This window comes from Mesocricetus auratus, unplaced genomic scaffold (assembly GCF_017639785.1).
Source record: "Mesocricetus auratus isolate SY011 unplaced genomic scaffold, BCM_Maur_2.0 Super-Scaffold_100003, whole genome shotgun sequence".
In the NCBI taxonomy this organism is placed as follows: domain Eukaryota; kingdom Metazoa; phylum Chordata; class Mammalia; order Rodentia; family Cricetidae; genus Mesocricetus; species Mesocricetus auratus.
Window position 1 is genome coordinate 81,587,091 of NW_024429188.1, and position 15,751 is coordinate 81,602,841.

Consider the following 15,751-nt stretch of genomic DNA (forward strand, 5'->3'; position numbering starts at 1 on the left):
CTGACACAGTTTGTGCCCTTATTGATTTATTTCTATTTGCTAACTAAATTCATATCTGACTATGTGTTTTGATCACATCCACCTCCACTGCCTCCCTTGCTACTTTTCCTATACCTGCCCACCACTTCTCCCTCCCTATTATCATGCTCTTGTCTCATCTCCTCTCAGGGTTGCCGGCATGTGCATGGATGCAACTACAACTACTAGTGTCACAAAAGGAATCCCAAACGGGCAGGGGGTGGGCTTCCAAAATGATAACCCCCAAATTAATTATCTGCTTAAGGTGGCCATCATTTTATCTTCCAGAACCAGGAAACAAAAAGGTGTAAAGGCTTTTGCTATATATTGTACTTGTATATAAAAAGACTGATTAGAGAATGCTGCCTGTTGTGTTGTGTTGTCTGAAGACTTTTTAATCACTTCCCATACTTTGAGCAAATGCAAATGCTGCTGCTGCTGGTGCAAAACAATTCCATTGTGTACTGAATTGAAAGTAATTACTAACATCACACAGAGTCCATATCCAGTAAACACCAAAGCATTTTCCACACAGGGTGCATTTTCAAACAGCTAACTTTATTGTCAGTGAAAAGATAGGCACAAAGTGGATTTAACCTGCTTAACTTTATTTGATCTGGCTCTTTTGATTACAGAAGAGGATCACAACCACTATAAGAGCACGTATATTAAACCAAAAGTAATTCTCGAACCATCTGCCAACCCCAACTAGGCATTTTTTTTTAAATAACAAAGGTGGTCAGAAGGAGATTTGAAAGCTCCTTGTAACCCACCCTTGCTACCAGAAGAAAATGTACATGCTTCCAATCCTTGTCCTACTGTCAGTGGTGGCACTTGGAAGAAGAATTTCTAAAGGTTGTGGCAGGCAGAAATTGGTAACAATGAACCCACAGTCAATACCTCCCTTTGCAAACATTTTCAGAAGAAGGAAAACATTTTAAGTAACATATTCCATGTATGAATGGGCATTTACGATGACAGATTGTATGGCTAGCAGACAGGAGCATTGATTAAAGTTAGCACACACATCTATATTTTAAGCTGCCACATTATTTAGATTATTCATAAAGAGTAGCTTAGGAACCAGTTTGTTAGACCCATTCAACAGTGCAAAAGTAAAAGGAGAACACGACAGGTATCTTGCTCTATTTCCTGTCACAGATATGGCAGATGCTTCAAGTTTCTACTACCCCTTTACCCTGCAGCTGAAAAGCAACACTGAAATGAAAACCTTCATTAAGACAACAGTCACAATACATGACTTTCAGGGAAAGTTCAAGCTGACTTTACTTTCCCAACAATGTTAACAGTTTTGTATCAAGTATAGTTCAATCAAATGAAATGTTGCTGGACATGGGACATTGCCAGCAACAAATGAATTATAAGATCCTCATAAACCACGAGACAGTAAAAGTTAAGACAACAAATGTCTCCCTCATCTTCTGGGGTGCCAGTAAAAGGCTTACATTTTACTACAGACAGAAGGAAGGCCAGGAAGAGGCTCCAAATGTTACATCCACACATCAGTGAAGAGATGGTTACATTGAGAGTCATCCCATAACTGAATTTTAAAACTGATGTCTAGTAGAAATGTTCTCAAAGGTAGACTGTATGGTCTATAAACAGACTGTACCAACATAGTCTTCATCCATCCTTAGATGTACAGTGTCCTTGTAGCAAATTGCCTGGGACTGAAAATTGAACAGAATGACTATCTCTAGTGTGGCAGGCCAGAGGTTCTGAAAAGTTCAAAATAGAACTTCAGCAAGGACTTCCTTATTTTCCCAAACACACGATTCTAAAGAGATGGTTGCCACACAGTGAGGAATGTATCACATCTCTCACTTTACAGATCACGGCTCCCAGAGTCAACCCAAATTCTAGCAATGTACTATCATCAGGAGAGGACATAAAATTTTTCTTTTATTTTCATTCCTTTGCTCTCCTGGTGCTTACTGCCTGATTCTTCTACTGTCTGAAGGTTTGTTTCCTTCCAACAAAAAACGGTGTGAATAAGCATTATTACCATGACTGCACTTTCAAATTTCCATTTGACATTTACTATTTAACTGAGGACCAATCTATTGGATGATCATTTTGATATTAATAATGTGAACAACTAGTTAAAAGTTGTTGTATTGCCTTCCCTCATCTACACACACACACACACAAATAAATCCTTTGGAAGGTAATTAGGAACTACACAAGAATACAGGTAAATATAGCACTCTTATGCTCACAGAGGAATACATAAAATGACCCAAGACACCAGTTTTATAGTGAAAACAGTTGAGCTGATTTCTTAGGGGTGCATTTCATATAGCTCAATGATTAAGTGGCATGAGGAAAAGAACAATTCCATACAAGGCACTCCAGCAGAGACAAGACAAAAATTCAGAACCACAAACAATCTAGTTAAATCAAGAAGATTTTCATAAAGTAGGCATACCCTAGACTAGGAAGATGCCTTTTCTTCAAAATGGGCTCTTCTTTATAGATACCCATTTTCCCCAAAATGGGCATGTAATTGTCAGAAGAGACAGATGTGCTGTGTGATCTTGAAAAAGTCACAAAACTTTTCCAAGTCTCAGTTTCCTCATCACTAAAGTTAGAAGGCAGAGATACACTGCTAGATAAACTTCCTTCCCATCACTAAAGCCCATGACATAATATACAGGCTACCCTTCTATCAATCTGATCTCTAACTTAACCTATCACTAAACCCTACTCCCCTTTACCTAATAGTCCCCCTCCCCTTACCCTCCCTATACCCCTGAAAACTGATCTTAGTGATACTATCTGCAGTTCTATTACCTCAATGAAGGGCAGAGACTAAAGACAAGGACCCGTGACAGCTGGCAGCCTCTGTGTCCTTAGAGGCAGCCCTGTGTCAAGGCTCCCTGTTCGGTCCCTCCCATGTATCCACGTATACATTCCCAGCTACTTCCCAAGGGGAGTCCAAGATAGAGTCACTGACAGTAAGAAGAGGTAGTTGAGGAGATTGCTGCAATCAACCTCTCTCCTGACTGCAGCCCGGTACTTTGGACTTCTTGTGTTATTTTCATGGAGGTGACAGTTGCATATGCCTTGAAGGCACATGCTAAGAATTTGGGGAAACAAAAATGAAATATTTCCCAAGTATTAGGCTGAAATTCAACACATTCAACCTGTCAAATAAAAGATGTTTCCTCGTTTTGCAAATTATTGGCAAACAAAGACCGGCGAGTCAGCCAGTGAATCTGTGTTGTGGAAGAAATAAAGGCTAAGTCAGTCAACTGGTCTCATTCAAGGTGACTGAGCCATATTCACGACTATTCCCCGACCACTGAAGTTGGCATGCAGCATCTCATGAAGCCCCCATCAAGGCTTCTAACAACTAGCTCCCTAAGAGAGGAAGTCACGCACTGCTCTGTTCATTTACATTCCTACCATCGGAAAGCAATATATTAATTATCCAAATGCATAAATTATTCCAGAGGATATATATGAATGTATGAACCTCCAGGAGGGAACCAAAAGAATCCACTTCCAAAGCACCACTGAAATGGAGATAAACACCATCAATATGAGGGGGCAGGGTAACTGGCAACCGGGAGAGAAAATTGGCTCCAGCACCCTTCTTAATCCCAATACTCTCTTCCTTTTCTCCAGCTTTCAAAGCTCCTAAAAAACATTGTCTTTTCCCAGCTCAAAGTGAGAACTTTCTGTGGCTGTTGACTGGGATGTAGTTAGACAAAGCCGCAAGGCCTCAAACTCTCTCTGGATTTCCACTTCTGAACGACATGTTCCAAACTGCCTTCCACACATACTGTATTCTTCAATGAAAAATGACCTCAAATTGGGCACTCGAGAGACAAATGGAAACATTTTAAATCAATGGGCATCACTACCTGTTAATAGTCCATTATCGTAACAATCCCACCAATAAGCTTTAGAGCATATTCGGCTTAACCTATCATTTTGAGGTACTCCCTACGTATTCCAAAAATAGACTGGAATTCTCATGGTATTAAGTACTACAAGAGTCCAATAAAAAGTCCCTTTAAAAAATCACCCCCACCTCCCAACCCCATCATCACCCCAGATTAGACAAACGAAAGGGGAAAAGTGGTTAAAAGAACTCTTGCTGATAACTTCAGCTCTTGATTATGCCATTTAGATGAGATATTCCACCATCTCTGCATCAGGCTCTTGACCCAGGATCTGAATGGGTGCTTTTCTTTCCAGAGTACTGGAGTGGAAAGCAGGACCATCTAAATGGAAATGAGAGAGGTTAGAGACAACTCAGAGACAACGTGAAAAACAAAAGTTTCAAACAGTGCAACTAGGTACATTCCCATCATTACTTTACTGGGATAATGGCCACTCGTGACCATTTCCATTTTAGTGAATGAGAGAAAGCATTTCTAGAAGCTCTTTTCTCTCCTCTGCCCAATCCCTATTACATCATGAAACATTCAACTCTGTCAAAATGGCAGGCGCCAACTAATATATCTATTCCTGAGAATAAAACCAGAAGATACCTGGCATGGAAAATTGGGATTACCTGGCTTGTCTGGGCTGCACATCAGATTTGGTGTGGACAAACGCCGTGGTCCAGAACTTGCAGGACCCTCAGCCTGAACCAAAGCTGGAGTTGGAGTCGGAGCTGGAGTAGGAGATGCAGTCGGAGCTGGAGTTGATGCCTGAGTCGGAGTCGGAGCAGAAGCCTGAGCCGTTGCTGGAGCCGGAATCGGAGCGGGAGCTGGAACCGGAGCCGAAGCAGCTGGAGCAACCTGAACAGCAGTAGCAGCAGCAGCAGCAGCAGCAGCAGCAGCAGGAGTGGGAGGAACAGTAGCAGAAGTAAGAGATGAAGCAGCTGGAATCTGAACAGCAGCAGCTGGAGAGACAGCAGCAGCTGGAGAGAGAGCAGCAGCCGGAGAGACAGCAGCAAGAGCAGCAGCATTTGCCGGAGACGGGGCAGCAGCGGCAACAGCAGCTGGAGCAGCAGCGGCAGCAACAGCAACTGGAGCAGCAGCTACCATGATATTGGTGTTGGTGGCAGCTGTGGCAGTGTTGGTGGCAGCAGTTGCAGTGATGGCAGCAGCAGTGGCAGCAGCAGCAACTGGAACAGCCCCTGGGGCAGAGATGGGAGGGACAGCTGCGGTTTTGGATGATTCCGATCCCCGTTCGGTTTGGGTGCTGCAGTCTCGACTGCCTGTTTTTGAGTGAGCCGAGAGCAGGGGAGTAGATGGTGGCACCGGCGAAGGAGTGGATGGGACAGACTCAGCGCGATAGTCTCCACCCAGAAGAATGCCTACCAATGAAACAAGGAACAAGAGGAAAGGGGGTGATTCCAATCTAAATACTGATTTACTATTCACCCTTGTCAGAATTCAGGAAAAGAAAATACTTGACATTTTTCTTTAAAAAGTGTTTGTTTTTTCCTCTAGTGTTGGTTTTGGACTTAGAGGATCCCTTCTTTTCTTCATTATTCAGTTCTTAACACAACATACTAATCCTGTCCTTGGTACCTGATAGATTTTTCCCCCATTGGTGATGATGGCAGACCAACATGTCCGAGTTCTTTTCTGTTCCAGTAACGTTAATACCCCACATTACCAGAGAGCTGAAAATAATCCAGGAGTATGGGGTACCTGTGGATGTCCATGAGAGTGCTTTTTCATTGTGTAACTACAGTGCTAAACATGACAGTGCCTTCCAGAGTGTTTATTCTAACTTAAAGGATACTGCAAGTGTCAGAGGACCAAGAAAGGCATTAAAAACAAAAGATTTGAAATATATATTTGGTTGTTTCCTCCGGTTCAAAAATGTGTCTCAGTATCTATGGGCCTCTGAGGCTTTAATTAGAGGGGGTGAAATGGACAGGAATTGAAAGAAAAAGCACATTCTGTTCCCATATCGGAACATTCTGGTAACAAGAGCTGCCACCTCACCCTATTAGCTTAAAGAGAACTTTGGATCCTATTTCTGTAGGGGAGGAAGGAACACAGTGAGGCTGTAATTCTGAATTTTGCCTGCAATGAAGTCCTTTTGATATTTGGACAAAGTTCCTGTGTGGCAAAAGCTAATTCTGAGAATTTTTCACAGAAGATTCAAGTTATTTTCCTTGAATCCCCAAAGAACTCAGGATTCTCATTTTTGGCCTCAATTAATATTCTTACCATGAGACTTCAGAGCTCCTGGCCATGCAGCTAGTACCACCAGGGGAAAAAGCAACCCCAAATTCTCCTCTCTAGAACCTGAATTATTGTCTCTTTCCCTTGCTGTGTGTAATGTAGGGAGGACACTTTCTAAGTATGTCACCGTGCACGTCCTCGTTTGCTCTTATTTTCATTACCTAGGCTCCCCTTCCAGCTTTTGTCATCTCGCTTCTCCTCCATGATGGGGGTACCAGTCAGGGTAGATGAGTGGGCAAGCAAGCCCGATCCAGCATTGGAAATGGACATCAGAGACTTCGCTGGCCTCATGGATGACAGCTGCTCTGTCTTACTTGGCTCCTTTCTGGAGCGCTGCTGCAGCACTTTGATCATGGCATCCTTTTCAATAATCTGGGCATGGAGGGTCTTAATCCTAAAAGTCAAAGAGAAAGCACAAACAGAAAGCTACCTCCGTATTCTGATCTCACCACCTAAGTGGGTTTGCATTCCCATTATCTTGTCAAGAAAGTGTTGGTCTAGTTCATTCTGAGTTGGAGGGAAGGCTCAGTATGTTAGAGCTTTAAAGAAAAAATAACGCATGCCCTGGACTGCCAAGTAGATGCAAGAGAACATCTAAGAGCTTCTGCTGACACATGAGAAAATTAAAAGTCAAATATTCACAAACAGAAAGGTTATATAGGAAAGAAGTCATTCTTTGCTGAAGGAGCTCTTCCATAGTAACAGTAAATTCAGTGAGAAGATACAGTCTTCTATTAAAACATGATGTCCAGGTAATAAGTAAGTGACACCAAGTCTAAAAAAGACATTGGGTGCTGGATTTCCCAAAGTAAACAGATGTTTTGTTGTGAAGTTGGCTGTATTACAGAACTGAGCTGTTGTGCTATGAAGAATACCTCAGAAGTAATGTGAAAAACTCAGATCTAGCAAAACGCAAAATCCAGGGGAAAGCAACCCTACTTGGAATTACTTAGTCAATAAGAATGTTCATTATAAGTCATCACATCAAACCTTAGGTAACCGACTAGCAGGGGTGAAAATGGAGGGGTGAGGGAGCAGGCTACAAAATCAAGTTCATCACTTCTGAATAAACTTTCTTGTCCTTCTCTGTTGATCTAGCTGGTCTCAGTATCAACTTCTCAACCCATCTGTGTCCACATCCAGATTTTACCTTCCCTCCATGTCCAAGCAGCGCTTGTTGGCCATCAGGATTTCTTCCTCTTCCTTCTGGATGCGGGCCTCTAAGGCTGTGTCATAGCTGGTGTTAGGAGAGTGGCTAATGACAGTTGTGTCTCTGAGGAGGAAAACGGGTAGTAATGGTGATGAGCAGGCATCGAAATCAATAGATGGTATTCTCTAGCCTAAAATTTTAGGGTGGAAGATGCACCGGCATGGACATAGCTGCTAAAGTCAGAGGGGATTTGGTAAAAATGTGTACACACTGGCTTTACAGAACTAGATAAGCAGCTCTCCCCAAACCTCCTAGCAGCTCGTCCCATTCAAGATTTTAGGTCGCCAAACAGCAAGAGGAATATGGACAAGGTTACATTTTGAAGAAAATCAGAGGGTTTCTGAGTAGGATTTGTGACAGTTGAGTGTCATTTACATACGAGGGCTAGAAACAAACAGACACATAAACAGTTCAAATCAGTTTGGACGCTTGAACTAACAAAAAGGGTCTTTAACCTTGTACTGTTTTTTTTTCTTTATCTAATCTATGTCAGGACCATGCTGAATGCACGAGCTTATACCAACTAAATGGCTGTTCTCTTGCCAGAGTCCCTACTGTGCAAGGGGTCATCACCTTCCACCTGAAGTTGTCTCAAACTATTAAATCAATCACTATTAATAAGGAGAAACATGTGTGCATAGGAGAGAAGGGCAGAGGCAGAGACAGGGAGGGGAAAAGAGGCAAAAGATAAGGAAATAGAGATGAGGACTAAGGGAAATACATAGATATCATGATTAAGGGAAGACATACATGGGATTACAAAGGAAATGGAGAAAATAGACTTTAGAAGAATGAACTGTCCCTGCTTCACTGTACTTCTTTCAGATCCTAGGCATAGTATCTGCTGGAAGCTAGACAGCTACGTTCTCCTAGCATTGAGATTATGATGAATACACATTTGGTGTAATATAATGACGGGAACGAATAGGTGGTCAGCTAACATTAAGATTGGAGAAGTTTGGTAGGCCTCTGCAAAAGCCAATGCTGTGCCGATGCTTATAGTTTATTTGCCAAGTTGACACCCATTTGTTGGAATTGGCAAGAAGTTGGAGGGATACAGTCACTCTCATCATTTGCCAAATTCACACTATTTTAACATCCCCAAATTCTACGCAATCCACTTGTTCACAATCCTACTGGACTGTGTGACAGGAACCAGTACTGCATATTACTTGATATCAAGGCTTTTACTATAGCCAGCCCAGGGATAAAGTCTCAGCTTCCACAAATACTCTGCCACTAACAAACTTGCTGATATGATATCTGAAAGTCAGTTAACATGTTTTATGCTTACTCTTCCTCATATCAAAACGACAATTGAAATGACATCTCCTTCCACTTTATACAAAATAAACTTTTTTTTTTTTTTGGTTTTTCGAGACAGGGTTTCCCTGTGTAGCTTTGGAGGCTGTCCTGGAACTAGCTCTGTAGACCAGGCTGGCCTCGAACTCACAGAGATCCGCCTGCCTCTGCCTCCCGAGTGCTGGGATTAAAGGCGTGCGCCACCAACGCCCGGCTCAAAATAAACTTATTCATGTTAAAAACATATACCATCAGGCACAATAAAAACACTTCAACAATGCTTTTAATATTTAGAAGTATATAGGTAGAGAATAACAAAAAGCGAGTGTGACTTTAAAACATTCTACACCCTACAAAAAAAACCATTCTACTCCTTGGTCCTGGAGGCCATTCCTGCCCTAACACAGTGCCAAGGGAAACTGAAGGCAAACACTTTAGAGCCAAGCCTCTTGAAAAGTGCATGGTGTCTACAGACACTGGGGGCTTGAACGTACAGTTTGTCATTGGGGGAACTAGTACTGGCCTACTGCCACTTTCATTGCATAAAAGACCAGTTTGGGTACACAGAGCCCTGCCAACTAATTGATATGGACACTGTGAACTCATCAGGAATGGAGCCTGAAAATGTGGGGCACTTAGTGAATTCCTATCGGCCTGCCAGGACAGCCCTCAATATTAATCTTCCTTGTAGAAGACTAGGACTATGAAGCCAATGGCTTTGCAAATGCAAGCTAGTACAGCATTTGAAGAGCAAGTTCCAGTACTCTGAGACTGCCTTCAAGAATATCAGGAGATGCTGCTTGCAGTATGAAAAACAGCATGCAAAGCCTAAGACACACACCCATGAACCTGATATACCATCATCTCAAAGTCTTAAATGTGACAGATGTTTGTCAGCAGCTCAAAAATTATCTGTTCTTTTCTCTGATAGCATAATCCAAACTACAGTAAGAGACTGTCACTCATGGCCTCCTAATTAAAATGACTTTTTTTTGGTTTTTTGAGACAGGGTTTCTCTGTATTGTTTTGGAAGCTGTCCTGGAATTCGCTCTGTAGACCAGGCTGGCCTCAAACTCACAGAGATCTGCCTGCCTCTGTCTCCTGAGTGCTGGGATTAAAGGCGTGTGCCACCACAGCCCAGCCCTACTTAAAACACCTAACAGGCATTTAAATTTCATCTTGACTAGTGTGGTGATTCATGCCTATAATCCTAGCACTGAGGAAGCTGAGGCAGGAGGATCACTACGAGTTCAAGACCTTAAGGCCAGGCAAGGTCACATAGTGAGACCCTGCCTCAAATGATCAAAAATAGTTGTTTTTTTAAATCAATAAATAAAAATGCTTTATCTTTTCCTATGGGTAGCATTCTGCTACTTATTTAATACATGAACTTTACCATAAGTGGAACATTGTGGGAGGCCGAGGGGAGAAACACGTGGAAATGATTAGCTCCCGGCTTCAGGAAACTTGCAAGAGAAGACAAAAGGTAAATAATTAACCACTACAGGAATGAGTTTGGACTTTAGTCTAATGGGCACTGAAAATTACTAGAGCTTTCTGTGGGGGAATGAAAGGAACTGTGCCAAGCTTTAGGACAATAGCACTATCTGTTGCGGAAATGGGATGGATGGACCAGAAGAGAGAAGCACTTGAATCAAGAAGACCAGCTAGGAAGGTGACTGCAGTAATCCCACGAGGCAATAGTGAAAATACAAACCAGTAATGTAGCCAGGGAAATGGGAAATGGAGGAGGTAGGTGGGATTGAACTTGGAGACCATGTCAATGGTAGAATCAGGGAAGTGAAAGAATAAATAAGAACTGTGATTGTAATTCAAATCATGGAATATTGTTTGCTGCCACACAGGAAATCAAGGAGAGAATTTTTGGAAAGTGCTGATGACTTTATATTTCAGAATTATTGGAGAGTTGTCTTGAGAACAATCATAAGACAAGATCCAAAGTTTAATCTCAGAAATGTCAGAACTACTATTACAGCATTTTGCAGAGAAGGCACGGTAGACAACAAGGTAACTATAACAGAATACAGACTGAGAAGTAGAATATGGAAGCCGATAAAGGCCATTATTAAGGAAGGAAAAAATACCCATGTGAGCTGTGTGTCTTCTTCCTGCCCTTTCTTACTTTACTACCTCCTTTTGTGGGCTTACATTTCCCAGTATAAAACAGACACATTCCAAGCACAACAACCCAATTCAGTAAATTCAATGTAACAGACTGCATGGTTGATGGGTCGTTATCATATTATCTTTTTGCTGTTTTTCAGGCATATTCACCATTTATGAGCTCAAACACAAAATCTGTATTGCCAAATCTGGGCTTCTGGGAATGAACAAGAGCTTCTTGGTAGGGATTTCCATTTATCACGTTAAGCCCCTAGATTCTCGAGAGACACAGTAACTTGGAGCCTGAATGCAGAGACTGATGGTGCATTTGTTATAAAGATTCCAGGTGCCTAAGTAATAAGCCTCAACTAATACTTTATTGAACAACTAGTGATAACAAGTTCACCAGCATTGAGCCACACATGTAGGAGACAGTTAAATTGATAAAATATTAGGTTCTGGTTCTTGTGTCCTTTAGTATGGGCTTCTAGATGATACAATTATTCTGTGCCTGAGAGTTGAATGGATAACAGCACGTGCCTTTGAGCATTGGAAGTACAAGTTATAAGCTTAAAGTTCTCTGAAGAACACTGCCTGGTTTTTGACAAAGAAAATACATTTTCTAGAATCCTTGGGATAAAAAATATTAAATGTCAAATACTATTTTTATTTTATACAGGATCTTATGTAGCCTAAACTGACTTTGAACTCACAGCCTTTCTCCCTGGCCCCCTGTTGTACTGACATAAGGCTCATTGCCACCACCACCTCAAGTGGTGCACTTCTGATCAGTATCACTGTCTACTACTGAACACTTCTAGTCCCCTATACCTTCTTCAAAAAATTGTATCATCAACAGCTTTCCCTTGGCAAAAGGTTAGTCAGAATCAAAGTACTAGAAAGGGTATAAAAAGACCACTCTAGTATGACTTCTAATCCAAGAAAATAAACGTTTTTTACTATTACATTAAAATTTGTATTTTATTATATCTAAAAGTCCCAAACTGAAAATAATCCAGATAGCCATCACGAGGTGGATGGATAAATAATCTATGATGTATCCATTATATGGCACATTACACAGAAATAAAAAGGTATGGGCTATTAATACATACATGCAATTGGAAGGCTCAAAATAATTATGCTGAACACAAGAAGTAAAACAAAAAGTGCAAACACAATACAACTCCTTTTATATTGACAAGAACCAGATGAGTCATTGTCTAGGGAGGAAAGCATCAAGTTTAGGGCCATAGGGTCATGTGAGAATGTGTCTTCTATTTTGATTTTGGTAGTAGCTCCACTGTTGTATTCATTTTCCAAAATTCATCCAATTTTACACTTGAAGTGATTAGTCTTAACTGTGTTGACTAATATTTTCACTGAAAAAATGCAGTCACTTATAGCTACTACTGATATCATGCAAACAAGGTGACTTAATTGTGACATATGTCACTTACCTGTGAGCTACCTGTCAAGACCTGTGAGGTTTAGATTATTCTGCATTGTGATGTTGACAGAATACAGACACTAGACAGAATGTGAAAATGTAGTACTAATTAAATTGGGGGATATAAGTTACACATTTAGAACTAAATTCTTTCTCTCCCTGCAACCTTGCCTTCATTCTTTGCCCCCCCCCCCATTTTTCTTCTTTCCTTCCTTAAATTTTGAGTACTTTCCATCTTCAGCCAGTATTCCAGGCATTTAAAATTGCATTGAATGAAAGAATATATATAAGGATATATGAAGCTTTACACCACAAATAGGGGTCCCGGGGCAGACGCTTCATGTCTCTCTTTAGGCTGGCTGGCAGGAAGGTAACAAATGGAGAAGGAATGTGAAGAGATTTGGCAAGTTAGACAGAAAAGCCTATAAGTTAAGAAATAACATTTTCTGTCTGTTACTCCCCAAATTTATCATGTAATGAAAAATGAAGAAAAGGGAACCACTCTCCATAGCAAAGTGCAATGATACTGTCTCCATAAATATACTATAAATCTTTAATAGAAGGATCTGGAGGATTCATCTAGTCTAGCTCATTTATGTTACGGGAATTCCGATATAATCTCTCTCTCATTCTCTCCTGTTGTCTGTATCAGTTACAAACAGCCCAGATTTGGAATGCTTGCCTCTAGTAGAAGGCATTCCTATTAGTTAGGAACACTAGGAACGGGCTGTGTTTTTTCATATTAAATGATAATCATGCATATTTTGCTGAAAACAGTAATTATGTGAACACTTACTACCTAGTAAAACAAAGCAATTCAATTTAAATCAAATAAACTTTATGGAAGCCAACATATTTTGGACATAGATCTGCAAGGGAATTCATCACTACATAATGCTTTCAAGAGAGGAGGAGGAATGGGTGTTCTGTCTTTATATAAGATTCCTCGTGCCAAGCATCTTTCTGACTTTCTTGTACTTTGCCCTGGAATCCAATCTGTTGTCAGCCCCAAGCTACTGCCTTCTAGCATTTTCTCATGTCCTGCACCATTGCAAGCTGTATCATTCATCTGCATAAAACTGACAAAGTTATCCTGCATCTCCCTGGCTCACCACAGCTAGGTATTCACAAATAACTCTGAACAAGTCCTGTACTTCTTTGGGAACCTGTAGGCAATTTGACACTACATTCTGCTTCAAATCTGTACCCAAGCCTTGTGATCGCCTTGTGACCACCTTCTGACACAGCTGGAGTTTCCTTGGACACCATTATGAAACTGACTTTTAGTAAGCATGCTTTTCTCAGGAAACAAAGCCAGGGAAGCATCAGCTCATGAAGACCTCAAGATCAGGCCAAAGATAGCTTCAGTCCTTTACAGGTATAAGGTTATCTGTAGCCAGGATGATCACACAGAGGATGGAAGAACGTTGGGAGAATCCTGAGCAGGTTGAGAATGGGCCAGTCCATCTTGCACACTGATAACATCCCCCACACCTATCACTGCCCAATGTCTAGCAAGTGCTGCACTCTACTGATGTACTGCATTTGAAAGAATGTAAGGACAAAACTACTACTGTTTCTATTAACTTTCTGGACAGAAGCCTGCTTGGGTGCAATATACTCTGTATGACCTTCAGTGTTCAAGTCTACATGCAGGTTCTATCCAGCAACATAGAAAAAATAGTTATTAGCTTTTATAATACACAAAGAAGGTGCCTAAGAAATCAGAAATAACATTTCTCTTGCCTTTTTCTCTGTACCAGATAAAATGAGACTAACTATATGTGAGCTCAGGAACACAGAGAATGTGGCCATCAAATATAGACCTTCTCAAAGGCCAGTGATGGATTCAAATTGGGCACACACCCAGGAAGAGCCAGAACTATCAAATGGCAGCAGCTACTCCTGAGTGACATTTACTTTCTGAGTGGAATTTCGCTGGATTAAACAACATGCACACGTGGCTGAAGGCATCTATAGCTAATGGGGGGGTGTCCAAACACTTAGCTGCTAAGTCTACCTGCAATGTTCCAGTTTGCTGAGGCAAACTCAATTATGGTTCCAAAAAGACCATAGAGAAAACTATTTGAAGTCCTTATACCTTTATCCCCAAAGCCATCTAGTCCATGTATATTTGGAAGAAAGAAAATCTGTTTGAGGAGACACTGGAGGGGGAACAAACAGAGTACTAAAGGAGACTAAGCATTGGGAAATGTCAGAATGAATTTCCATACCTGGTTTTCCCATTGTCCTCTTTCAGCTAGTGGCCCCTACTAGCAACTACTTACCGCTGTGCAGCCACAGTTGCAGCAGCATCCAGAGCAAAATGTCTCATCACATTCTCTTCCAAATACTTCTGTTCCCACTTGGTCATATCTGCTTCCAGGGCAAGAATTCTCTCCTCCTTTTCCCGAAGGAGCTCCATCAGTGCGGCGGCATTGTATTCTGAAGCACTGGTGGGCTGAGAGTTGCCCTGGCGCTGTGGAGGGAGACACCAAGACCCTTCAAGTTAGTGAAAGAACAACCATGGTGCCCAGAGTCCACTTGAAGTTCATTTACTATTATTATTATTGTTGTTGTTGTTTGCTTATTTATATCTATCTATTTAATAATGTTGATTTTCTAAGATTGGATCTCAATCTGTAGCCTTGGCTGGCCTTAAACTTAGGAATCCCCTGTCATAGCTCCCCTACCAAATCCAATTTGAAGAGCTTTCATTTTTACAAGGAAGAGACTGCCCAAGCTCTTTTGTTTGTTTGCATAGTAGTAGAGATCAAACCTAGATTTGTGCGTGCTAGGAAAGCACTGTCACTGAGCTGTATCTCCAGGCTTCAATCTATTTGAAGATCCTTTTTTAGTGCTGCGAGCCCTGGTAAAGTGTTCTATCACTAAGCTAATCCCAACCTCAGCTCTTGGTTTGGATTCTGGCTCAAAACAAGGAAGAATTCAGATCGCCACAGGACTTGGGTTTGCAATATGAACCTCCCTTGATCAGAACAAGAATCTACCTTGTCAAATTGTTATGTTGTCAAGAAATTAGATCAATGAAATAAAAACTGCACAAGGGAAATGGAAAATGGAAAATTTTAAATCTGTGATTTGAATCCCAAACTGTCCTTAATTTATGAGCTCTTTGGTGAGTTGTGCAATATTTTGTGGGGGTAGGGTTCTTCATTTTTTTTTCCTCCTCGAAATCCAGTAAGTATTATGATCAGAAGATGGATAAGGACCACTTCCAGCTGGGCTGGAGGCCAGCCTGGACTACATGAGACCTGGTCTCAAAGTAAAACAAAACAGAAAATCTGCCCAAGATCCCAAAACATCTAAGACTGTAGGTGTGTAGCTGTTTCACTTCATAGAGGGTTTCTTGTTCCAGTTCTCGTGAGAAATAAAAGGTGTAAGATACTATGATGGATTTTGCTGGAATGGGAAGCTAAGGAAGTCGGTAGGCTTTGTGTTTATACTGGA

The 15,751-nt window shown here is 41.3% G+C and overlaps 1 protein-coding gene across 3 annotated transcripts in view; it reads right to left on the bottom strand.

The window, feature by feature from the left end:
- Positions 1-555: 555 nt before the first annotated feature.
- Positions 556-15,751, bottom strand: part of Amot (angiomotin) — a 58,873-nt gene continuing 43,677 nt past the window's right edge. For all 3 annotated transcript variants that reach the window (XM_021234321.2, XM_013122319.3, XM_021234322.2), the window contains 5 exons: positions 14,572-14,762; positions 7,348-7,470; positions 6,359-6,591; positions 4,565-5,314; positions 556-4,271 (listed from right to left, as the gene is read on the bottom strand). In XM_021234321.2, the coding sequence (XP_021089980.1) occupies positions 4,174-4,271; positions 4,565-5,314; positions 6,359-6,591; positions 7,348-7,470; positions 14,572-14,762 (1,395 nt within the window). In that variant the 3' untranslated portion in view covers positions 556-4,173. The remainder of the gene's footprint in view (positions 4,272-4,564; positions 5,315-6,358; positions 6,592-7,347; positions 7,471-14,571; positions 14,763-15,751) is intronic.